General features: G+C 38.9%; 2 protein-coding genes across 7 annotated transcripts in view; one reads left to right on the top strand and one right to left on the bottom strand.

Annotated features, from left to right (window-relative positions):
• LOC113026270 (proline-rich protein 5-like) overlaps positions 1–16,109 on the top strand; it is a 40,851-nt gene extending 24,742 nt beyond the window's left edge. For all 4 annotated transcript variants that reach the window (XM_026174843.2, XM_026174842.2, XM_080303739.1 and 1 more), the window contains 7 exons: positions 1,243–1,323; positions 1,548–1,596; positions 5,465–5,531; positions 6,863–6,954; positions 8,515–8,652; positions 10,056–10,173; positions 13,727–16,109. In XM_026174843.2, the coding sequence (XP_026030628.1) occupies positions 1,243–1,323; positions 1,548–1,596; positions 5,465–5,531; positions 6,863–6,954; positions 8,515–8,652; positions 10,056–10,173; positions 13,727–14,166 (985 nt within the window). In that variant the 3' untranslated portion in view covers positions 14,167–16,109. The remainder of the gene's footprint in view (positions 1–1,242; positions 1,324–1,547; positions 1,597–5,464; positions 5,532–6,862; positions 6,955–8,514; positions 8,653–10,055; positions 10,174–13,726) is intronic.
• A 1,644-nt stretch (positions 16,110–17,753) lies between these two features.
• Positions 17,754–24,080, bottom strand: commd9 (COMM domain containing 9). 3 transcript variants are annotated; one of them, XM_026174847.2, is made up of 7 exons: positions 24,007–24,080; positions 23,429–23,494; positions 23,008–23,124; positions 21,579–21,718; positions 21,263–21,297; positions 20,600–20,703; positions 17,754–18,473 (listed from the first exon to the last, which is right to left on the bottom strand). In XM_026174847.2, exons 2-7 carry the CDS (start codon positions 23,480–23,482, stop codon positions 18,336–18,338), a joined length of 588 nt encoding a protein of 195 aa, XP_026030632.2. In that variant the 5' UTR covers positions 23,483–23,494; positions 24,007–24,080; the 3' UTR covers positions 17,754–18,335. The 3 variants fall into 3 exon arrangements, with proteins under 3 accessions (XP_026030632.2, XP_026030629.2, XP_026030631.1); XM_026174844.2 differs by having other exon boundaries at positions 23,429–23,565; positions 24,007–24,061; XM_026174846.2 differs by lacking the exon at positions 23,008–23,124 and having other exon boundaries at positions 23,429–23,565; positions 24,007–24,061.
• Between the last annotated feature and the right edge of the window lie 1,270 nt (positions 24,081–25,350).

Here is a 25,350-nt window from a genome sequence, read left to right as displayed (position 1 = left end):
CTTTCTAATACTTTTTTCTTTTCGATGCATGGTGCCAGGGTGCAGTGGTACACCAAAAGCAATGTGCCGCAAAAGCAATGTGCACCTCAGCTTCACCCCGACCCCAACTGCTTCCTGAGGTTCAACACTGAATGCACAAGACACCCTGAGAGATCCCTGATCAAGTGTTGGATGTATTTTGGTGTTTTATTGTTCTGTGAAATTGTTTATTTGTTGTTTGTTTATTTGTTCATTCTTGTCGTACTAATAAAACTTATTATAGAATAACTTGGTGTTTGACTACACTTGTTGCACAGTGTTGCGTTGAAGCAACAAACCAATATCTGTTTGGGGGGGGGGGGTCAGATTTTATGATTGATATATTATTACGGATCCTAAAGCTTCCCCAAAATAGGGTGGAATTTCTCCCCCCCCCCCAAAAAAAAGTCATGCAGTAGAGGGTTAAAACGTTATATTTTTTGATATTTTTGTGAAAGTCTTTGATCTTTACTGCTCTGTGGTGAAAGGCTGATCAGGTATTACCATGTGTGCCTGACCAGTGGGGTGACGTAGGATTTTCAAATTGATACTATAGGTGCATCTACTAAAAATCTTGGACAAGTTTTAATATCTGTGAAACTTACCTCAAAGTCAGGGTCAGAGGTCAAGTTTTCTGAAAATCTTTTCAGATTATTGAATTCAGTAATCTGAATCTCAGAATCTCAGATCGTGATAATCTCTATTCAGGGCTGAAGTGCAGCCCTTCACAGCAGTCTAAGGTTTTCATGTGGCCTTTGTGAAAACTTAATTGTTCAACCCTTAGAAAGTGATTGCAAATGGGTCAGTGACCCCAGCTATACTTCAGAAGTTGTGGCAGAAAGGTTTAATAACTACAAAGTGTCCTGGTGTTGCTGTGACAAATCAATGAACCCAAGTCCAGTTCAAAATTTGTGGTTAGACCTGACCAATGCAAATGAGGGAAGAACTCACAGTAATTTATTGTTTGGAGCTTGTGGCATTCTACCTGAAATATTTGACCCTGGTGGTATAAATGTTATGATGCCTTCAGCTTCAACTGAAAAGCTAAGGAAATAAGTAATCGAAGTATTACATTCTGAGTTTTTAAAATGCCTAAGATCTAGCTTACTGGAGACATAATGCAGTTTGCTGTTTTTTAGTTCTTCAGAAACTCGGTATGATAAAACAAAGATTTCTGTTACAAGCTAGAATTTATTTGTTTGACCTGTTTTATTTCTCTCTCAGGGTCCAATCAGCTGTGATCAAGGTGTTCAAGGGGGGAGCTCTGCAGACTAATGAGCTCTACACACTTAACGAGAGCATCAGGTGACACTTTACTTTTTCTTTTCAAAGTAGCCTTGTTGAATCAGAACAGAACAAAATGCAGAGACAGAAGAAGTGGAAAGAGTCGGCAGAAACAATAAGTGAAGAACTAATTTAACTTTAAATGAACTTAAAGAAGAAACTGGTTTGGACTGTGTGAGTGAGATAAAAAGGAACATGGTAGCTGCCAGTCTTCCTCACTGCTCAAGTCTTCTGTGTCTTTGTAGGTGGCTCCTTAAAACTGAGATGGGTTCCTTCATCACAGAGTACTTCCAGGTATTTTCTCTTCCTCTTTTACCTTTTATTACTCCTGAGTAAAGTAACAGAGTTCATGTCAGCAGGAGTCTCTAAGTCAGAAGCATCTGAAGGTCTGTTTGTTTTCCGTGGGCAGGGGAAACATTTACTGTTGCCGATGTTGGGCGCTGTCCTTACTTTGTCTTATCATTAGTCTTGTAGTACTGGTACTGGATTTTTGAGCATTTTACCAATACTCAATTCAATTCACTGCCACCACAACAACACCCATTTCAAAGAACTTAATATATTAAGGTAAAGAGGACTACAAATTTGGAGAGATAACACTAATGATCAAAAGTGAATCCTACATGGTGACTGCCAGTAGGAAGACCTCCAGCAGAACCAGGCTCAGTAAGAGATAGTGACGGGATGAGGGGGAAGAGAATAGAAAAAAACGTATTGCATAGAGATATCAGGAACAATAAACTGGACAAAATACAAAGTACAGTAAGCAGTATAGTATTGTTGGGGCGATCGTGGCTCAAGAGTTGAGTGTTCGTCTTGTAATTGGAAGGTTGCCGGTTCGAGCCCCAGCTCGGACAGTCTTGGTCGTTGTGTCCTTGGGCAAGACACTTCACCTACCGCCTACTGGTGATGGCCAGAGGGGCCGATGGCGTGATATGGCAGCCTCGCCTCTGTCAGTCTGCCCCAGCTGCCCCCAGCTACAACTGTAGCTTGCCTTCACCAGTGTATGAATGTGAGAGTGAATGAATAGTGGAATTGTAAAGCGCTTCGAGGGGTCCCGAAAAGCGCTGTATAAATGCAATCCATTATTATTATTATTATTATTATAAGGAATTTAATAACGTACAATAGTGGCATGTAGGTGGAGTGGTGAAAAGAGAGGAGCAGCGTAGAAGTTCTCAATGCATCATGTAAAGTTGCTACAATTTTATAGATTTTTGCTGATATGTTGATCACCGAAATTATTTTTAAAGTTAGTCAAATTTGTTATTTTATGGGAAATAACCTTTAAATTGTTATGGATTGTGAGCCACAGGAACTACTGTATCACTGCCATTGTAGTTTTTGTGAGACTTGTAGTATTTTAGTTCTGTCTCGCTTGTATTACTGATCTTAAAATTGGAAAGGCATTTATTATGAAATTGCAGGCTGTTTTTGACAACACATCCCCTTTGTGTTCGGATGTGTTTGTGTCCTTTTTAATTTTTCTTTCTTTTCTTTCTGGTTTTTTTTTTTTTGTTTTTTGTTTTTTTTTTAAATGATCTGCATGTTATGTCAGCACTGAGTTTCTGGTCTTCTTTGTGCTGAAATGTCTTTCCTCTTCACATCCTGAAGCAGCTTAGCTTTCATTCTGTCATGACATTCAGATTAAATTTTTTGCGGTTATTCTGAAGGACTTCAGTAAAAAAAAAATGTAATATTTAAATATCCAGTGTTATTATCAACAGTACAGTTCTGCTTTATATATGCACCAAACAGCCACAGCATTATAATCATATTATAATACATATTATACAAATAAAGTGAAAAATACTGAACATTACAAATCACTATAATGTTCTGTTAGGAAAACCTTGCAATCAAGCATTCATGTGGATAATATTGGACATGTACTAAGTCCTTCTAAAAGCCAATATGTTTACAGAGCTGCTTGAAAAGCCTCTGGGCACTGATTTAGGTATTTATTCACCTCATCGTGCTTTATTTAAAAAGCACTTTGCTCTCAGACTGCAGGCTTATTCGTGGTTCCTAGTTCATTGTTCAAGTTGTTCAAGTAGAATGGGAGACAGGCCCTTCGTTACGGAACCAGCTTCCAGTTTGGATTTGGAGAGACAGACACACTCTCTGCTTTTAAGATTGGACTTAAAACTTTCATTTTTTTAAGGAGGCTTTTAGTTAGGGCTGGAGATATCGAGATTAGACTCGGCAACCAGTGGCAATACAATATTTCCACAGTCTGGAACTGAACTCTATTCTCCCAAACAGGAATGCTCGCCTCAAAAGAGTGGGATTTATCAGAGATTACCTTCAGAACTTGGGAGTAAAGCATGTAATAATTAGCCTGCTTGTAGTCTTGACTTCAACCCCGTCAAGCACCTGTGGGACTTCGGTGTGCTCTTGTACAGATTCACTAACTTGTGACAAATGCTGGTTGAAGAATGAAATGCCATCCCCCAGTAGTATGTGATCCACATGAGGAGCAGAGAGCAGAGGTGAAGGACTGCAGTGGCTGTGGATGCTTCTTCCACATGCTTTTGAAGCCTGTTTGTTTGAATCAAATGTGGCTCCATTGTTAGAAGTCGGAGGTGACTCTACCGACAAGGCGCAGGAACTTTCACTTGAGCCAGATGAAACTATGGTGTCATTTGATATAGTCTCTCTCTTCACTTGCATACCTACAACAGAGGCAGTGGAGACTGTTAGAAAACCCCGATCAGATTTGCACACTGTTAGATCCTAAAAACAAATGAATCCAAATTTGGTTAATGAATCCAGCCGGAATTTCCTTTTCTTTTTTTCTTGTTTTTGCTCAGAATAAGAACATTTCCATACAAATATTTGTAAATGAATCTCATTATTTGTTTGTTTTTTAATGTCTTTGTAGTACATTGAGTTACCTAATGTTAGTCACTGCACAAGAGAACCAATGATTGAATCTCTTGATATTAATTGATATGACTGCTTCAGTCATTTAGCTTTAATCAATTTGCTCTGAACTCAAGATCAAGAAACAATTTTCACCTTTAGATCTCTCTCAATGGCTCAGATACTTTATGAATTACTTTCACTAACACCAGAATTCAATTCATAACACTGAAATTCTTAGAAAACCTCAATTTAAAAATTGTGTCACTAGGAACAATCCATGGTACTAGAACTGCAGTCCCTGATCAGTGTCAGCCGTTGCCAAAAGAGCCAAGCAAACCAAACAAAAAAGCGCTGTGAGTGCTCCAAGTCTGGTTGCCCCGCGCAACTGAGAAACCACAGGGCTCCTGGTTCCTGTGACGAGCGAAAAGAGCTGCGAAACTAAAGAGCAATCTCTGCTGTGTCTCATTATCTGAAAGGAAATGTGTGCTGTGTAAATGTGTTCACTGTTACAGTGATGATAGTTTCCTGTGCTACTTACTAACACAATAAATAAGGAAGAACAGCAATGCTTTTTATACTCTGCCTTTAAAATATTTGACCCATGTGTTAAAACACCTGTATGCATGCTATAATAACAATAATACCTTGTTGGTCACTGCTTCAGTAGTGATATTTTTACATAAATACAAGCTAGAGTGGCTGTGGCCCAAGAGGTAGAGCAGGTCATCGACTAGCTGGAAGGTCAGTGATAAGATATTGAACCCTGAGTTGCCTGTGATGCATCCATGTGAGTGTTATTATAGTGATATCAGGTTGAAAGTGCTTAGGTTAGAAAAAAGTACTCTTATAAATGAACCTCATAGTATTAAAATGCTTTGCGTGCTCAAATTGAGTAGAAAAGTACCAACCACAATATTTATAATATGATTAGTTCTTTTGTAATGTATGAATGGATTTTTGTTTGGGTATTAGTGCGTTAATTTAGCAGGTTAGGACACTGACAGTGATTTTCAGACAGCGCTGAACACAGGATCACACAGTATTTGGACTGGTTAACTTTCAGTCTGAATCTTTGGGAATCTCTTTATAATCCTGTCTTCTGTTCTAATCTGACATGTGGTAAGATTAAATGTGTGATTATTTTCTTTTTTATGTTGTCCCAATTTGAAATGGCAGTTGCATGAAATGTGGCGTGAAATTTAAAGACATCAGCTTGTAGATGATGACCTACTTATTGGCTTGATTGTCCTGGATACACAGTTCAAATCTTTGTCTGTCTGTGTTGATGTTTTAGAATCAGCTGCTGAGTCGAGGTCTATCTGGAGTCCTGGAACAGATCCTTCTTCAAAACAGTGACACTGGTTAGTAGGGTGTTAATATAAAGAAGCTGGAATCTCTTATGTTTAGTTCGCCCTATGTTTACTATCAGCTCAGAACAATGTAGAAGAGAACAGGCCTGGATCAGCACTGTCTCATATTGCCCATAAAATAGAAAATGAATACATTCTTGTAACTGTAGGATTTAAAATGACAGAAGGGAAATTTGATTAGGTGGTGTGGTATTTAAGCCACTGAGAATTCTGCATGAAGTCATTTGCAAATAAGTAAGGTTTATTTACATAGTGCTTTTCAAGAACAAAATTCAAAAACTGTTTTACAGAAATAGGGATACAATATGTCTGTGAAGGTTCTCAGTCCTCCAGGCCACCTCGCCAAGGGATTAATAAAGTTCTGTTCTAACTCTTTAAAAAGCAAGGATGGGGGTACGGAGCTCAAGTACACAAAGCTCTGGTACACTTGGGTTGTGCAGCAGAACAATGATCTAAAGCACACCAGCAACCTCTGAATGACTCAAAAAAATAAATAAAGGTTTTGACTTGGCCTAATTACATTTTAGACTAAAGCTAAGATGCCTTTACATGAGCTTACACAGGCCGTTCTCTCAAAAATGAGCAGCCTGTTTAAAGTCTGGCTGAATTTAAACAATTCAGGAAAGAAGAGTGGGCCAATTCCTCCGAAAGACTAGAATTTCTTATGTTGCTATGTATGCGTCTCTATCCAGTTAATCCCACCAAGAAATGTTGAAGTTTATAGCACTCTAACATTATATTATGTTTTCAATCAGCTGGGGAAAATATCTGAATCTGCTCTTAATTGTCATTCCATTAAGACTGAACAGAGTAAGTTAGTGGAATTTGGATTAAAGGGAACTGTATTGATATTTTTGCACTCCCACTGTAGAAGTTATTGAATTCTATTATGTTGGTTTTTTTAGCTGGTTTAGTAAATTGTGACTATTGTGTGTAAAAACTGGTTGAAAGGATTGAACTAATAATTGTTTCTCTAATAATTTTGACTGATTTAAAATGTGAAAAAATAAAAATGTGTTAGACTGTGACACTGATGGCACCCCACATTTTCCAAAGGTTGCTGTAGTGGCCGTGTCTGATATTTTCTGATGGACCATGGAATCACTGCATATATGATTGTTGCCACTATGTTGCAGCCAAATAAAGGATATTGATCTGTTATAAAGTAACAGGTTTCAGCAGAACATCATGCTTGTGTCTATCTTCTGTTAACCTGTTTGTTTATACAGACAGAAAAACAGTACGAGTAAGTCCTCAGATGGTGGGAAAAGCTCAGCATATCACTGTAATATTGGTTGTATTTCTAACTCGTGTCCCCACAGATGACAACCAGCTTAATGTCCTTGCCTGTATGTGGGACCAGTTCTTCACAGAGACCCTCCCTACACTGCAGGCCATCTTCTACCCTGTCCAGGTAAAGTGTTCATCGTCCACATTACAAAAATGTATAGTTCAGTTCTTCCCGAACTTTAATAATACGGCATTCAATTAAACCAAGACCTTTTTATATTATGTTACTTATGTTATGTTACTTTAAATCTGCCAATCCAGAAAAATGATTGTCTGCAAAACTCACTGTATAATGTTGTGATCTGTGGTGACAGTAGAAAGCAGGTGAAAGAGAGAGATGAGGTATGCACTTTAAAGAAGAGGAATAAAATCTAGTAGAAGAAAGACGGGTACAATCTGTGTGAATTGGAGTTAGGGAGGTGTAATGTTTAAGATGCATGAAGTACAGGTAGTGAAGGCAGATGGGGATAACCATTTGAAGGAACAGTGTAAAAGAGAGAAGTCAAGAAGAGGTTGCAGGCAGGTGAAGTGGGCAATTTGTGACAAAAGGGAAGCGGCGAGGAAGGATGGTAGTGAGACCAACTATTATAGAGTTTAAAGATGGTTAGTCTTACAAAAAACATGGGGAGGAGCTAGATGAGTCAGGAGTGGCAGATCATGCTCAGTGTTTGTAGACAAAATAAGAGAGGCAAGGATGAGATTGTGTGAACATGTAGAGATAAGGGCTTGTGGATAAATTAAGCAAAGGATATTGAAGAAGGAGCAGCTAAGGGTATTGAGACAGGAAGAAAAAATGAAGACCAAAGGGGAAATTCATTAATGTAGGGACTGAGGACATGCAGAGGGTTGGTGTGACTGGAGATGTAGGCCCCTAAAAGGAGAGGCTGAAAGAAGACATTCGTATAGTACCAGTTAACAACAAGATGCCATATAATGTACGATATAGACTCAAAAAATGTTAGAGAGAGAGAGAGAGAAGCCTGATGATCAGATGAGTAATCACTGAGATATGGAAGAAGAAAAGGAACTCCCATTTAACAGCAGAACCAGGCTCAGGGCGCAGGGGTGAACAAATGAAAACTGTGATGTTCATAAAAGTAAATCTTTTTCTTTTCTTGCTACATTTTTGAATTTGTGAGATTACCACAATGGTATCAGAACAGTCAGAAGTTTTTTCTGTTATTTTCACAGCTCAATTGTCCAAAAAATGTTTTGGAAAAAAAAATATTGTTTGTCCAAAGAATGTTTTGGACACACAATATTGTGTCCAAAACAGCTGTGTCATGGGCTTAGTCTGTGTCTGTGCGTGGTTTTAGAAGATCTAAAGTTACAGATTTAAAGCCTTACATCACCTGGGGTCATTTGAGTGCAGAGGTTATTAGATTAACCCTCTGATCTGAGGACTGAAGTAAAGTGCTTCTGAGCGATATTTTTCATTCTTTTTGGTTGTATTTTTTCACATTATCTAGATTTGAAATCATATTGGGATGAAAAGCCCACATGAGGTCACCGTAATGTAAATTATGAAATTTTAATGGGAAGACTCGGCTGAAAGTGAAAGTAGGGCGCAGGTAGCAGTGATTATGGTTAAGGCAAGTGTCCAGCAAATTAACCAATACTGAAATGTTGTCTTTAATAATAGTCTGTGTTTATGTATTTTTAAATATGACTTTGTGCATTCCAGGGTCAGGAGCTGACTGTGAGACAGATGGCTCTCTTGGCCTTCAGAGACCTGGTGCTGTTAAAACTTCACCTGGAGGACACTCTGGGAAATGCAACCTCTATTCCTCCATCAGTCACACAGATGCTACTGGTGTTACAGGTAAACACACAGTCACACACAATCACTCGCTCTATTTAAGTTAATTACAAGTCAGTTACAGCCTTTATTTCTTAATTAGCATGATATTTCTTCATGGCCAACATCACTGTAACCCAGAAACCCAGAAAATACAATCAGATAAATATGAAACAGTTTGTCCATGTTAGCTTAATCATATTATTTGGAAATGCAGCTAAAACTGAGCTTGCATCAAATGTTAATGTCCCAAAAGATAAAGAAAAGCTATGAGCATAACATAAGAATGCAGTTAGGTCAGAGGTGTGGCCATTATTAAACAGAAAGTACCTGTGAGTCCATAAAAGTTTTCATTTTGGGTTTATTGCTAACATATTTGACTCTTATGTGAGCTACGTACTGGTGTTGTTGTTGGTGAAATTAAAGATAAAAATGCAAAAATAAAAGAACAGGCTATTTAAAAGTACTAATCATCACTAATACCCCTAGATCTAAACAGTTTTAACACGAAGACCTTCAATAGGTTTTTGATTTTTGGATACAGATATTACTTATCAATACACTAGTTGATACCATTCTCTATATTTTATATAAAATAAAGATATAACAGACGTTATAATTCTGACACATTACGGGGCCAAAATAATCGTACTTCTGCCATCGATATTACTACAATACTAAATTGTTTTTCATTGTCATGACAGTTTACACTAAATTCAGACTTAGTGTAAACTTAGGCTAGCTACATGGTAGTTGTTGCTGTTGTGATGATTTGTTACCAAGCATTCAGGACCTAAATCAACCCAAATCAACTTGACTCCACTGTAATAAATGGTGGGGAATTTTTTCACAATAATTAAGCAATTTAAGAATGTGGTTGTACGTTTGATCTGACAGAACTATGCCTGCTGCTTGTCTACATTTAAAGAAATACTTACTAAAGGTTCATTTAGTGTGGGACCAGGAGGTTGCCCTGAAGATGCTGATATAAAGCATTGACTGCTTGCTAAAGTAAACATATTGTGCTGTGAAGAATGTTATAGTTGAATTTAGTTGAATTTTTCATTAGTTGTAAAATGAGCCCAGTCTTTTGAACATTCTGACCTGTCGGCTTTGACCGCAAAAAAACAAAATATTAACGCACAGCGATGTCAAATGTAATCCCTTTAAATTGGCACGTTTTATTGGGGGTTAGTTAGAAATTAGAAAGTATCAGATATATTAGATTGCATTAATACTGCATGAATTCCAGTAGCAGTACAGTTTGCCTAGATGCTTCTCATTACTACTGACCACTCTGGTCCTGGTATCCATCCTTACTTAGTATTTTGAAGTGATGTCTTCAGTTTTTAAAATATCATACAGAGGCCCAAAGGTACTCACTTAACATCAAAAATTGTATGAACGTCTTTGTCTTTTTCTGCCAGGGTATCCATGAGTCGGGTGTTCCAAGTTCGGAGTATCACCGTTTGGAGAGTCTCGTGGAAATTGTTGTGTCTCCATATATCTGCAATGTCCTGCACAATAGAAACAGCCACCAATTAGGTCAGTCCACTGATCACTGATACTGCTTTTACATTACATTGATTTGTTACAGTTAAAGTTACAAGTTACAGATTTTAAGGCTTACATCACCTTGGGTCACCTAAGCGCAGAGGTTATTGGTTTAACCTTCTGAATTGAGGACTAACGTAAAGTGCTTTTGAGCTATATTTTTCACTCATTGTGGTTCTACTTTTTTCCACATTATCTGGATATGACATTGTATTAAAGATAAAATACCAGAAGGTCAGTTGTACTCCCAGCACAGTCTCGAGAGCATGGAGGAAATTTCAGGAGACGGGTAGTAACTCTGGATAGGGCCGTAGAAGGTCCTTAACCCATCAACAGGACTGGTATCTGCTCCTTTGTGCAAGGAGGAACAGGCTGAGCACTGCCAGAACCGAACAAAATAACCTGGCTTCAGGTTTCATGACAGCGTGGCCTCTAATGGGCCCTGTGCTCACTGCCTGGAACAATGGATCCTGGTTTTCATTTATCATAAAATACCAGAATTGGCAGGTTGATGGCAGAAATCTTGTGCTTTTCACAGATGTCAAGGGTTCCAGAGAACCATGGAAAGTGTTATGCTGCATGTAACATTGTTCAGCACAACCAATTTGGTGGTGGGTTAGTGATGGTCTGGCGAAGGATGCATATACTTCTACAGGCTCTACAGGTTATAACACCCTGACTGCCATTAGGTATCAGAATGAAATCCATAGATCCATTGTCAGATGCTACACTGGTGTGATGGTCCCGGGGTTCCTCTTGGTGCACAACATTGCCAGGCCTCATGTGGTTAGAGTATGTAGGCAGTTCCTGGAAGATGAAGAAAATTGATAACATGACTAGTCCACTTGCTCGCCTGGCTTAAAGCCAACAGAACACCTCTGGGACATAATGTTTCAGTTCATCTAGTGCTGCTAGGTTGCACCTCAGACTGTCCAGGTGCTCAGTGATGCCCTGGTCCAGATCTGAGATGAAACTCCCCAGGATGGCATCTGTCTATTGTTAGACAAGCACACGGGGGCCATGCAAACTTCTGAGTACCATTCTGAGTTGTTGTAAAGACATTTCAGCATAATGGACTAGTCTGCTGCATCAATCTTTCACTTTGAGTTTTTGGGTTGTCTTTGAATTTACCCTTCTGTCACTTGATCATTTTCATTTCCATCAAAAAATGTAGCTTATCTGTGTTCCTAACACATTAACCAGTCCATACCAGTACTGATAGTGATTGCATGACTTTTTTAAATCTTTTATCGTCCTTTTAACTTTTCAATAGCTAACCAATGATTTCTGATTTCAGGTTGCTCAAACATAAAAAAGGTGCATTGTTTTACATTGACCTCTGCATCCATCTGCAGTTGATTTTCAATACAAATCTAATGGTATAGATGTCTTTACTATGACAGATGGATTACATTAAGAAAGTAATGTTTATGTTTTTAAGAAATAATTAGTAAGTTTGCAACAAAAGTGCCTGCTGAACTTAGTCAGCTTGTTTCAGAGGTCAAAGGCAATGTGCTGTTTAAATCCTCTCAGAGGTTGGCCGCTTAATCTACTCCTGCTGCATTGTAGTTTCATTCCAGCAATAACCAGTTACTTCACGTTTCAAAACATAATGTGCTCCTGTTGGAGGAGACTCTGAAAAAGTTTTACACACATACACAATCTCTGCACGACTGAATAAAGATTATTGGATCAAATAGCTGGGTTTAATTTCAGGATGGATCAGATCACAAATCTTGCTGTCTGCTACTGAACAGTTAGATCAGTGCTCGTCTTTCCTACAGCATTCTGACAGGAACACGTTAGTTACAATAAAGTGACGAACTGTAAATAAATAACCAAAGATATTTTCTATGAGTCATAATTCTTCACAGAATTATTAAAAACAGTCATTAAAGTGAACATATTCTGCTTTTCCTTCATTTCTGTCAGATATGTATGGAAAAATGGACAAATATTAAAACCTATCAAAACAACCTTACACCTCTGAACAGCTTTCTATTCAGGAAAGGATCTCATGGTGCCTTTCTACTTGCACCCTGTACATGTCTGCCATCTTGTGGTCACAGTTGGCTATTGTTTCTTGAGGGCAGTTTAAGTTGACTATAACCACTAGGGTTCTGGGCTGCACCACTAGAGTCTGACCCAGAGGTTATAGCCATGTTTTGCACTGGCTGTGATCGGTGTTGATCATTTCTGTCATTTCATTGACGATTTGTGTCCTGTTAACAACAGCTCTGTCCCACTTCCCATTTAGGGGCTGCATCCATTGCAGGATAAATTGGGACGCAGCTAAAGGCTGGAATTTGTCAAGCTAAAAGGCCAGCATCCTCTTCTGGTTGTTTGCAGTATGTTTTCACTATGTGGAACACTAACAAGAAGCAAGTATGCTAGACCAGCTGCCCCCGGCTGTTCACTGATCTGAAATCAGCAAAGTCTGAATGTCATTGTACACATGTGCAGACATGTTTGGAAACATAGCAGTAGCAAGTGAACAGGAAGTTTACATCATGATTGTCACCACTGGGGGTTTCTCTGTATTGTTGTAGGCATTGGAGCTTCAGCAAACCATGGTGAGAACAATTATCTATAAATGAAGAAAACTTGGATCAGTGGTGAACCTTCCCAAGAGCAGCAAGCTTGCCAAAAAGAGAACCTAGAATGACATCTAAAGAATTTCAGGGCTCATTGCAGGACCAAGACTTTGGGGGAAATATTCTTTGGACTGAGGAGACAAATATAGGGTTAGATATAAAGGGCTGACAAAACTAACGTAGCAATTCAAAAAAATAACATCATAGCAACAGTTAAACATGGTGGTAGTGTGTCGGTCTGGGGCAGCTTTCCTGTTTCAGGACATTGAGGACTTGCTGTAATCGAAGGAGCCATGAATTTGAGTCTGAAACAAAAGCACACTTGGGTTATACAGCACGGCAGTGAGCTGAAAAACACCATTAAGTCCACAAACAAAATGAAGGTTTTTAGTGGTGTAATCACAGTTTAGACTTAGACTGAGACCTTTTTGCGTACGGCACAACTAATTTTGAGTCGTTACCTGGTGATTTTTCAGAAAAACAGTATTTACTTAAGTACACTGTACTTTTCTGGGCATGGCCTGGTATTATGGGGTGACTTAACCCTGCATCCATGTGTTAGTGTTATTTATATTTTGCTAAACAGTTTGAAGCTGCAGTTATTAAAGTTAAATGAAAGAATCTGAATTAACTGCTGTTTGGTGACACCTGAATGATATGCTGTTGGAGTGAAACATTTTTCCAACACGCTTTTAATCCGAGTCACAGTAAAAGCTGTATTTTGACAATGTTGTAACGGTTTTTAATATGTAACATAGCTGATAGTTGAAAAAAAGGTTTTGATGGAAATCAGCATTATGTTTTGTAACTTAAGGTTCATGTAAGAAGAAGTCTGATCTAATCTGAATGTGCAATCCACTTACAGAAAAAAGACTCTGGAAGTAACGACATGAAACAAAAATGACTTGTCGATTGAAATCAGTTTTCTGTTTTTATTTCTCCTCAACCAGAGCCCTGTCATCTACGTTCATCTGAAGCACTGCTAGGTGACCAGTCCCAGCCTGAGATTATGATCACACAGCATCATAGCTCCTTAGACTCCTCATCTCTTTCTCCACTGGTAGAACAAGAAGGAGAGGCATATCTGGAGAAAGTTGGCGGTGTGCGGCGCCACACAGTGGCTAATGCACACTCTGATGTCCATCTGCTGTCAGTTTCAAACAAGATGCATGCTGGGATGGAGAACAGCAGAGGGGAAGAGGAACAGGGAGTTGTTGGGTTTTTGGTGGGGGCCAAGCCTATGAGTCCCATGAATTTCTGCCGCCAATTGGTCATGGGAGATTCTCCAAATTGCTCAGAAGACATTGGATATGTGAGACAGAACAAGATGAAAAACTTCAGGGTGACGAATGAAACTAACTGCAGAAAGAAACTCGCAGGACATTATTAAGATTGAAGAAAAAGCAAGAAACTGTGTAGGAATCACGAGGAAACGTCCGTACCAAGCTTGTTCATCTAGGATGGAAAGGTCTGCTCAGGGTCTTAACTGCAATGAATGTTTTAGCATCAGCTAAGAGCTGCTGTCAAGTTCCTCACTACTTATGAGGTTCTTTGTATGTCTCCTAATATCAGGAGGTTCTCTTTTAAGACTGTTATTAAATAGCAAAATTGATTAATAAAACAAATTCATGTGCTTTACAGTACAATACCAGTCCAGACATTGGACACTTCTCAAACATTTTGAAAGAGTAGATTTGTTTTTATCTGTATTATTCTTTACTTTTCAAAAATAAAAATAATAAATGACACATTGATATGTTTATAGTTAATACAAAAATTTAGTCTGACGTCACCATTTTTATCTTCATCAGTTTGTCACTTGGTTGGAGAGGTGTTTAGTTAGCCAGCCAGCCTTGTCATTGTTAACTATTAAAATTACATACAAATTTGGTACCATTCAGCAACTCTGCTAAGAAACACAAAACTAAATAAAGAGCCCGTCAACTAGAATACAATGAATCTGGAAAGTATTCAAAGTGCTTAATTTGTTCCACATTTTAACATGTTTCAGCCTCATTCAAAAAGAAACTAAATTAAAGTGTAGTTTCTCCCATTATTACTCTCAGAACCTCTCAAGTTCAGGGTTGATGGGACGTGTCAGTGCCAGCCATTTTCAGTTATTTCCAGTGATGTTCAATTCAGTTTTAATTTTATTTCTATTGAGCCATTAAACAATAGTCACCTCAAAATGCTTTATGTTGTTAAGTAAAGACCCTATAATAATGGAGAGAAGCGCCAACAATCCAACGACCCCCTTTCAGTGACCACTTGGCAACAGTGGGAAGGGTAAGCTTCCTTTTAACAGGATGAATCCTCTGTCAGAACCGGACTCGCTGAGAGGCAGCCATCTACTGGGACTAATGGGAGGAAGACAGGATAAAAGACACATTTGTTTAATCATTTATTATTAGCTAACGATTAAATGCCGAGTGAGTAAAAAAGTTAAGTGAAGAAATAATCAGTGCATCATGGGAAGCCCCCAGCAGCAAAGACATTTGCAGCATAACTAAAGGTGGATTCATTGTCACCAGATCCAGCCCTAACTATATGCTTTATCAGCAAGGACAGCTTTACGCCTAATCTTAAACTTGTCCCCCAAATCCAAACTGGGAGCTGGTTCCACAGAAGAGGGGCCTGAAAGCTGAAGGCTCGGACTCCCCTTCTACTTTCAAATACCCTAGGAACCGCAGACCAGCAGTCTGAAAAGCAAAGTGCTCTTTTGGGGAATACGGTACTACAAGGCTTTTAAACATAATATGGGGGCTGATTATTGAAAATGGTATGTAATGAGAAGGGTTTTAATTTCAAATCTGGATTTAACAGAGAGCCAGTGGGGATTAGCCTGTATGGGAGAAAAATGCCCTTTCTAATCCCTCTCAGTATCCTTGCTGTTTGGATCAACTGAGGGTTTTTTAATTAGTTTTTAGGACAGCTTGATAATAATCTGAAAAAATGTATGTTATGCCTTCGAAAGGTACTGCCTAGGGGAAGCGTGTATAATGTAAACAGAATTGTTCCTAATACGGAACCCTGCAGAACTCCGTAATTAACTCCATTTACAAGAACAAATTTGAGTCTGTTAGATGGATATGATTAAAACACTGCAGTGTAATGCCTTTTATTTCTATGCCATGCTGTAATCTCTGTAACAAAATATTGTGGTCAACATTACCAAACACTGAACTGAGGTCTCACAGGACAAGTACCGAGATGAGATCACTGTCAGAGGCCATAAGGACATTATTTTAACCTTCACTAACACTGTTTCTGTACTGTGATGTGATCTGAAATTTAACTGAAACTCTTGAAAATAAACCATTACTCTGCAGATAATGAGCTGTTTCATAACTACTCTGTCAACATTGTTTTTAAAGATAAAAGAAAGGTTGAAGATTTGCCAATGATTAGCTAACAAATCTGGGTCAAGTGATGGCTTTTTAAGAAATGCTTTTTACTTCAACCTTAAAGGCCTGTAGTTCACAGCCAATTAATAACGATAGGTGAAAATATCAATTAATGGTAGAACTTCTTTGAGCAGTCTTGAAGGATGCTCAATTGGGTTCAAGTCTGGGCTCCGGCTGGGCCACTCAAGAACATTTAAGGACAAAGGAATTGTCCTAAAACCACTTTTTTTTTTCTTTTTTTTTTATACTGGCCATGTGCTTAGGGTCATTGTCCTGTTGGAAGAAAAAGCTTTTTGCCTTCAGGTGCCTTTTGGTAAACTCCAGGTGGGCTGTCATGTGCCTTTTACTGAGAAGTGGCTTCCATTTGGCCACTCTACAATACAGACCTTTGGGTGGAGTGCTGTAGAAATTATCATCCTTCTGCAAGTTTCTCTCTCCATAGAGGAAAAGTGGAACTCTGTTAGTGACCATTGGGTCCTTGGTCATCTCGAGAACCAGTTCTTGTAGAGAACTTGTGGGCCACATCAGCACAAAGACTGAGCTATTTGCCTACACTAACAAGATATATGTTCGGAGGTTTAAAGAGGAGACTTTAAAACCTAAGAACACTGACCATTTTAAGGATGGTGGTGGTAGTAACATAATCCTCTGGAGCTAGCTAGCAACAGTGGTACTGATACAATGTATGCAGTGAATGGGTTGAAACTTAAGAATTTGGAATACCCCCAAATTCTTAAGTTTCAACCCAAATCAAATCACAAGCTGCAGTCTTATGAGCCTTCTGATCCACCATTATATCTGAATGTTTAGCCAGCTGCTTATCTGTCTGGAATTTGAAGACCCACAGGACCTTAACCGTGTAGTTTTCAACTACCTTTGGTGGCGTCTGCCATTGGAAACTGGAGACTTCTAGTCCATATGCAGCACAGATGTTTTTGTACACTATTCCAGCAACTTCGTTGTGTCTCTCAGTGTACACTGTCCCATCTTACATCCTCCTAGTATGTGTTTGATAGTCTGTGGGGCACCTTTGCAACGTGGTTCCTGTTAGCTGTATTAGACTAATTGGTAAATTGAGTGGTTCTTAGATAGCTTTTCGACTCGAAGTGAGCACTCAAACACTTTACACAACTTGCCTCATTCACACAAACGCTTTTTTCTATGCTCTTTCTATATAATTGCTTCCATCTAACATTAACTCACATTCATGCTGCGATGGATGCACCAGAGAGCAACTTGTGATTAGTATCTTGCCCAAAGACATTTGGCATTCAGACTGGAGCGAACAGAATTGGCATTTTCCCTATTACTTAAAGACATTTTATCTGCTGTACATCGTTTTGTTTTTTTAGACCTTGCTATTTCTTTTGTCCTGAACTTATCTGGTTTGCCCAACAGTGCCAAGATTTCAGCTAAAAGTGCTATGGGAATCACCTTGTTGGTGCAAAAATACAATTTTGGTATGTTTTATGTTTTATAGAGCTAGTGAAAGAAATGGGAATAAATTGAGTGCTTCTGCAAAAGCTACTGTCTTCAATTTAAAACTGCTTGATAAAAAAGACGTGGAAATTGCTTCAACTTGTGGCAGATCCAATTAAAATTTATTTTTATTGATTGAACAGTTAGAATGAAAGACATATTTCATTCTAATCCATTAGGTAAACAACATTCAGATATGTTCTAAATCACCAAATTAATACACAGATATATAGGACATGAAACCTGTGACAATTTCAGCTGGTTAAATCATTTGCAACCAAAGTGTTTTCACTGTTGACTGGAAGTAGACACATATTATCATGGTTCCACCCACTACTGGGACCTCTATACAAAGTAAAGAGCAGACGTATGGCAATAAATTTTATCTTGAAAACTGTGAGGACTAAATCTGATGGGTTATATCAAGTTCCAGGTATACAAGTTTACCAACAGGACGAGACAGGACGTGAGACCGTATGTCTCAATTTACCTTCATTACTGGAGAAATTCTTAAAGCACTAACTCAACATGGATGGAAATAGTTCCAGCATATTTCATCTTGACTTTTGTACTGGGGCAAAGTGGGGACACAGGCAGTTGTTAGACACAGATGATAGTCCAAACACATCAGCATCACACTGTAAAAATCAAAGCACTGTCTCTGAGCTTTCAGTGATCACTTCCCAGCAACTACTGACAGTTGGTCTCTGATGCGTCCAAGTCCATCCAGTATAGTGTCCAGAGACTCCCTACTCAGCTCCACAGTCACAGAGGAAACAGACTCACTGTCTGCTGATGAACATGGATCCACCATCTGAAAAATAAGAAGTGCATGACATTTTTCACAAGATTAGATAAAGATTTCACTTTCAACGCAGCAATCTGCAGCATGGGTAACAAATGCTTTGTTACTGTACTGAATTTTCAGGTGTCTGTCCTTGAGTATTTAATTTTCTGACAACTTTTTACATTTATTCCCTACATTTTTAAAACAAATATCTGTACTTTCTTCTCCTTACATTTTCAAAACAGACTTGTTACTTTAGGTTCATTTATAGTGTTTATACTTGGGGGGATTAAAGTGGGCTGGAAGGAGTGCAGGTATGTTGTGGTTGTAGTACTTCTGCATGTAGCTAGCGCTACAGAAGAGGAGAACGCATGAAGGGAGTGATGTTTTTTTAAGTGAGGGGTTATTTCAAAAATTCAACGTTGCTATCAGCTCTGCAAACATTAGCAAACACAAACTGTTTGTGTGCAATTTGTCGCACAGTGTGTTGCTCCAGGTGCTGTATTTCACAGGGAGAGAAAAGAAGGAGAGCTAATGTCACTCAAGTGTTTGTGTACATGGTCACATTATGTACACTTAGAAAGTCTACTGAAGCTCATGCTATAAATAATTGTGAGTTGTGATTATTTCCTTTTGCTGAGCCACTACACAGATCTTAGGGTTCCCCCACCTGCTAAATCCGACTGTAACCCCTGACTGTACTCATTTTACTGTTTAGGTGTGGAGACAAAGTCACCCTGCAGGCAACAGAAAATAGTTTTGGTTTTTTTTACATTCTCTTCTACATAACAGATTGAATCTTTTATGAGAATTTAGATTGGAAAAATATTTGCACTCTCGTGTACTGATATTGTTTATATTCATTTAGCACAAGGTTCAGTTACCTTTGTACAAAAATGGTTAGTAGAATTGTTCTTCAAGGAGCTACTCTTTTTAACTTCAAGTACATTTCAGAGCCTGTGTTTTTTCACTTTGACTTGAGTAAAAAAGCTGAATCAGTACTTCAACTTTTACTGGAGTATTTTTAACACTAGTATCTGTACTTCTACTTTAGTACAGAAAGTCTGTACTTTTGCCGCCTCTGTTTACTCTGCCTCCAAACACAAATGAGTCAATGCACCATGTTGTTTGGATGTTTGTGAATGTCGAGAATTATATGAATATACCCACTCTGACCATACCTTCAGTATGAAACGTGAATAGTATCACTGTTTACTCAACAATTATTTAGGAATGAGTGTGTTTGTTAAACTGTGTTAAAATCTCAGTTATACTAAAGCTAAAACACTGGAATATCCCGTTGATTGATTGATGTAAGATACTTTATTTCAATCCTTATATAATGCCTCATATAATATAGTAGTATTGCATTGTATGTTATAACACATCGGATATATGATTATATGATACATGAATATGTGCACATGATGTGCACTTTATTGTTATGTCCAAAATTTTTTCTTTGCACATCGTGGGAGACTGATGGCTCCTGGATCTGATGCAAGAGAGATAAATAACTGGCTGGTATCTGGGCTGATGGTGGTTGATGTGTCAATGGTATATGTCACTCAGACCAGCTGCAGGGTGATGCAGGGTCAGATCTGCAGGTCAGAGTGATCTCTTGAGAGTAGTAAATGACATCACCACTGGAACATAATGGATTTTTCAAACACTGCCTGAGTAGACCAAGAAGCAGAAATTTACAGAAGAAGTGGCCTTGGTGGACCTTTTTTGCTAAATAACAGAGCGACCTGTCTTGGATTGTTGATCCCAGATAGTCGCAGATAATTAATATTTGGTCACTTTTTCCAGGAAAAAATAAATAAACATTATTGGGTCCACTAGAATAAAACAGAATAGCTTTTTAATGTCATTGTACATGTACAACGAAATTATAGGTGCTCTGCACCAACTGTGCATGAAAAGTGCTCAGAAGTAGTGCAAAGGACTTGGTCTGACTAGAGTTCGTGTGTGAGTGATGAGGGTTACTCGGACCATGGCTCAGGTAGCTAAGTGGCTGGGCAGGGATGGGATATGGGGGGAAAATGTAAATGAACGTTCGTGACACTACTTTCATAACTTTTGTAGCTGATAATGCTTTAGCTCATATTTATGCAAAACAAATATTCTGAAGCAGGTGGTCTCACACTGACCTTGAGTTGAACCAGGCAGGTTGGCACCGACATCCGACTGACTGAGTCTGAGCTGGTCACCATGTCAACTCTCCAATCCAAGTCCTTCAGCTGAGGGAGAGAGACTGGGTGCATCCATGCATACGCGCGCACACACACGCGCACACACACGCGCACACACACGCGCACACACACGCGCACACACACGCGCACACACACGCGCACACACACGCGCACACACACGCGCACACACACACACACCTCAATGATTTCAGGGGACATTACATTGAGATATAATAATCTCCTACAGACACAGTCTTTTAACACAGGCGGTTGAAATGGCAAGATAAACTCCCAGTCAAATCTTCTTGCAGTATAATGGTAAAAACTGCAAAATATATGGACAGATGTTGACATCATCCCCATTGTTTTCCACATATAATGGTGGTCCAGCTAAATTGCTTTTACAAAGCAACATAAATTACATTATTGCAATGAACAAGGCAAAAACATGTCTGATTTTGTTGGGTTGGCTGTTACAGGCTGAGGTACAATATATGTCTCATATAATTCAGCTTTTGCCATCATGGTATGGTTTATAGAAGGAGAGACATACATTACATGCATACAAACACACGTAAACACACACATATGTGCATAGCTATAAACGCCGAGTCTACTCACTCTGATTACTGAGGGCTTCTGTCCTCCATGTTGCACTGCAAAACAGCAGAGACATCAGACATAATTACAGCTTATGGTTACATCATCAGCAAAGAGTAAGATGGGGAAAACAGAAAGAAAGAACATTTCTCATCCTGTTAAACACATTTAATACCTTTATCTCCCTCTCGAGCCCACATTACTTTCTTCATCTATAACATTTTTTTCTCTAATCAACATTTTTATTTAGGTTTTTGAAGGGAATAACAAAAACAGTTTACTGCTAATTTAAAAGAAATGAATAGCGTGCAGCATTCAAGGTTTTTCTGGGACTGACCTGTTCTCTAACAGAATCTTGGTGATCAGGTTTTTCAGACTGGAATGGAAGGACTCGGGGAAGATAGCGAGGATCTGCTCTGGAGAGCTGAGGTTGTAGAAAAGGACGTAATGGGAGAGTGCATGGAGGGACTGGACCAGCTAAAGGACAGAAAATAACTCAGATTCACATTGGAAATACATGTTTTACAGCTATTTAAAGTCCTCGATCAAAGCCAGCAATAGTTAACTATTTTGATGCTCACTGAACTTTAAGTAATTTTCAAAGTAAGAATGTCAAGATTTTAATGATTCCGTGTTCTCAAATTTGAGGATCAAGAAAATTAACCCAGTTAGGAAATATCAAAAACTGTAGTTCCTCTACTGGCCACCCAAAGCCAGCTCTACAAGTGAACCACCTGTCAAATCCAGCAAAACAGCCCCAGACCGTCACACTTCCTCCTTCATGTTGGACAGTTGATGCCACACACTGTGGAACCATCCTTTCGTCTACTCTACGGCGTACAAAGAGCCTGCGTGATGAACCAAAGATTTCAGATTTTGATTCATCAGTCCGTAATACCTTCTTCAAGACTTCAGTAGTCCAATGATGGTGTTTCATGGCCCAGGAAAGCCTCTTTTTCTTATTCCGATGTCTTAGCAATGCCTTTATTGCTGCAACTCGCCTGGTTCAGTTGTGGCTTTGGGTCTGCCAGCCCTCTTCCTATCAGAGTTTGCCCCAGTTTCTGAGTTACTTTTGATGGTGAAGGAAACTGGACTCCCGACACTTTGACTTTCTTTGCAATTTCTCTGTAGGAAAGACCTGCATTTATAAGTGTTATGATGGTCTGTCTCCCTTTCATTGTTAATTGCCTTCTTCTTGCCATTTTTGTAGCAACACACTACTTTCTGCAGTACTTTACTGTTCAGCTGATGCTCACGAGGGTATGGTACCACAGTTTGTTCCAATACTGGTTTTATGCAGACAGAGGGGGCTTTGTAAGTAATCCAGAAAAGTTGGAACACCTGTAGGAATTAGTAGCACCAGCTTTCAAGACTTGATAAACCTTCATAGCTGCAGAACAGCTTTACATTGTTGACCCATTTTGTGTTCGTTGAAAAAAGCCTTTTTGTATAATTCTGAAATGTAGATTATTTTTCAGTTTTGATATGGAGGTTTTTTTGTTTTGTTTGTTTTTTAGTGTTGACACATATCATAATAATAAAACTAGTGAGTGCATGTAGAACAGTCAACAGTTGCGAATTGGTAGGAAAAAAATTATATTAATCGATTTCAACCAAGTCCTCAAGTTAAACTACAACGACTGAACTTAGTAGAACTTTCTTTATATCCCCCAAAACACAGTCAAGTGCTTGCAGCATGGGTCAGTAAACTACTGTATGTCCACACACACTGCAAGGACCAACACACACTGATGTTTTTGTGTTACCTGTGCAGCCTGGCCTTCCGAAATGCCGAGTGTTGCTGCAGTGCTCTCAGTTAGCCGCTGACTCAGACCTCTTTGACTCTGCACACAAACCTCTCTCACTGCATCTTTAGAAGGAGCCTCCAGAGAAAAAACAATCCACTCTCAGTGACTTAAAACTAACGTGTGTAACAATTTCTCAGATCTGAACATGGAGTCGGTACGTGAAGCCCTAAGATGTCCTCAAATCTGCTAATGCGGTTCAATTTACTGTCACTGGAGGTTTTTAAGGTCAGTTCCACTTCACTGACGTTTGTATATAAAATTGCAGTATTTAGATAAAAATCGTGTCTTTATGTCTACAGAATGAGAAATACAAAGAGCTAGCAGACTAACAGACTCTCTGAAAGCTGACTGTTTTACAAAATGTTAATGTTTGACATACCTTCAGAAGAAGCTGTAAGTTGGTGAAATCTTCGTTGCATACAGTGGCAGCCATGTTGACATGTGACTGTGACAAGTCACGTGAGAGAAGAATGCCGCATGGGAAATGAAGTGCAAACAAAATGACATCGGCAGCATCTACCAACATAAATCTTTATTAAATGAAACAAACTATAATTTGATTTTTTTAAATAATCAAAATATGAATTGTGTAATTCTTAACAAACAGTATTGCCAAATATGTATGCCACATATACGAATCCCTGAAATGTTCACTTGAAATTGTCAGAAAAATGAAGACACGAACTATTCATTTATCTTGCCAGATTTTCTCTGTTATTACAAATAACAAACACAAAATAAATGTGCAAATCTTCCCTTGTTCAACTGTGTCTCTTTGTATAAATGTCTATCCTTTTGTTGTATGTCGGAGTTAAACATACATTGTCAGATCGGCTTAGCACAAACTGACAGCTATATCTGTTAGACAGCCATTAGCCGTGAGACCAGCAGTCACCCTAACCGTATATCACTAAATAGAAAACTTTGCTTAAGTAAAAAGAAAGATAATTTACTTACCGTTTGTCGTCTGTGAACTGACGGCTCCTATTGACATAGTGGAATTATTCTAAAACGCGCATGCGCGCACATGCGACTCAACGCAATGTATGCAACTGATTTGTGGGCTGCGACGACGGAACACTGGCATTAGATATTAAACATACTCGGTTTCAAATGGTATAAACCAAATAAACATTGAAGCAATATTGAACCTCTTACTCTTATGGTCTCAATCACACAGTATAATTCAATCAATTAGAAATCCCAGTTAGCTCACTTAACAGCAAAAATAAGTCTTTCACTAGAGGTTTTCAGACCGGTGAATATTCAATATGTCAATCAAGCAAAGGTTTATAAGTTTAGGACACTAAATAAACTATAAAACTAATCAAATGAACCGCATTTTAAACCCTTAATCGTTCCTTTTCTATGATTAACCTTTTTAACATTGGTTTTAGCACAGTATCAACAAAAATATCAACTTACAACACGTGGTCCAAGGATTCAGGGGTCCAGCATTCAAAATAAATATCCACAATCATATTATTGGTACAATACAAAGCTTTAAAAATTAATAAAAATTTATTCATAACACAGTTCATTACATGTTCATTACTCCTGCCTTTTTACTGGTGGCAAACTACACAAAAACAAGTAACCATGTCCATAAAAGGCCTTGTGCATTTAGCTTACAGAGGTAGTTTTTTGTGTGATTTCACAGTGTGCTAACCTGATTCAGTAAAAGGACTAGATGTTATAGTCCCTGAAATTGCATTGCTTTAAATGGAGAGAATCTTGAGGGATGGCTGTTATGAGGAAAGGCAGCCCAGAAACTTTTACCCAACCTAATCTGCCATTTTTGGGGGATTAGAGATCTGATTAGATATTAAGATTTGGAACACATTGTCACTGGTGGACCTTAAATTCATCGGGTGGGATGGGTCCTTTCCAAACCACAGCTGTGGATTTATTTGGGAAGGTAGCACATCGTATGTCGCTCGGATTACGAAACAGTCTATTAGACTCCATCCTCCAGATTTCATTCCATGAGAGCTTCTCCCAATTCATCCAGTGACCCTGCCTTGCCAGCACTACGGCTTTGGACATGTCTGGCTGTTTACTACTGTCGACGCACCTCCTCCACCACCATTTTTCGACGTTCGGTTACAGATGCCTGTTGCCACCGAGGTGTAACTGCTCCAAGACCAAATCCTCCTCTACCCTGTTGGACGGGACCCACCACATCACGATGCCGAAGAGCAGATTTGGCCTGTAGCACAGATGTGGCTGGGGTCCACTTCCTCCCCGTTGCTTGGGTGGGAGCAGTCCCTCTCACTATGGGGTCTTGGGAGTCCGTGAGTG

The sequence above is a fragment of the Astatotilapia calliptera genome, chromosome 7, assembly GCF_964374335.1.
Source record: "Astatotilapia calliptera chromosome 7, fAstCal68.1, whole genome shotgun sequence".
Classification (NCBI taxonomy): domain Eukaryota; kingdom Metazoa; phylum Chordata; class Actinopteri; order Cichliformes; family Cichlidae; genus Astatotilapia; species Astatotilapia calliptera.
This window is presented reverse-complemented; position numbering and strand designations above follow the sequence as displayed.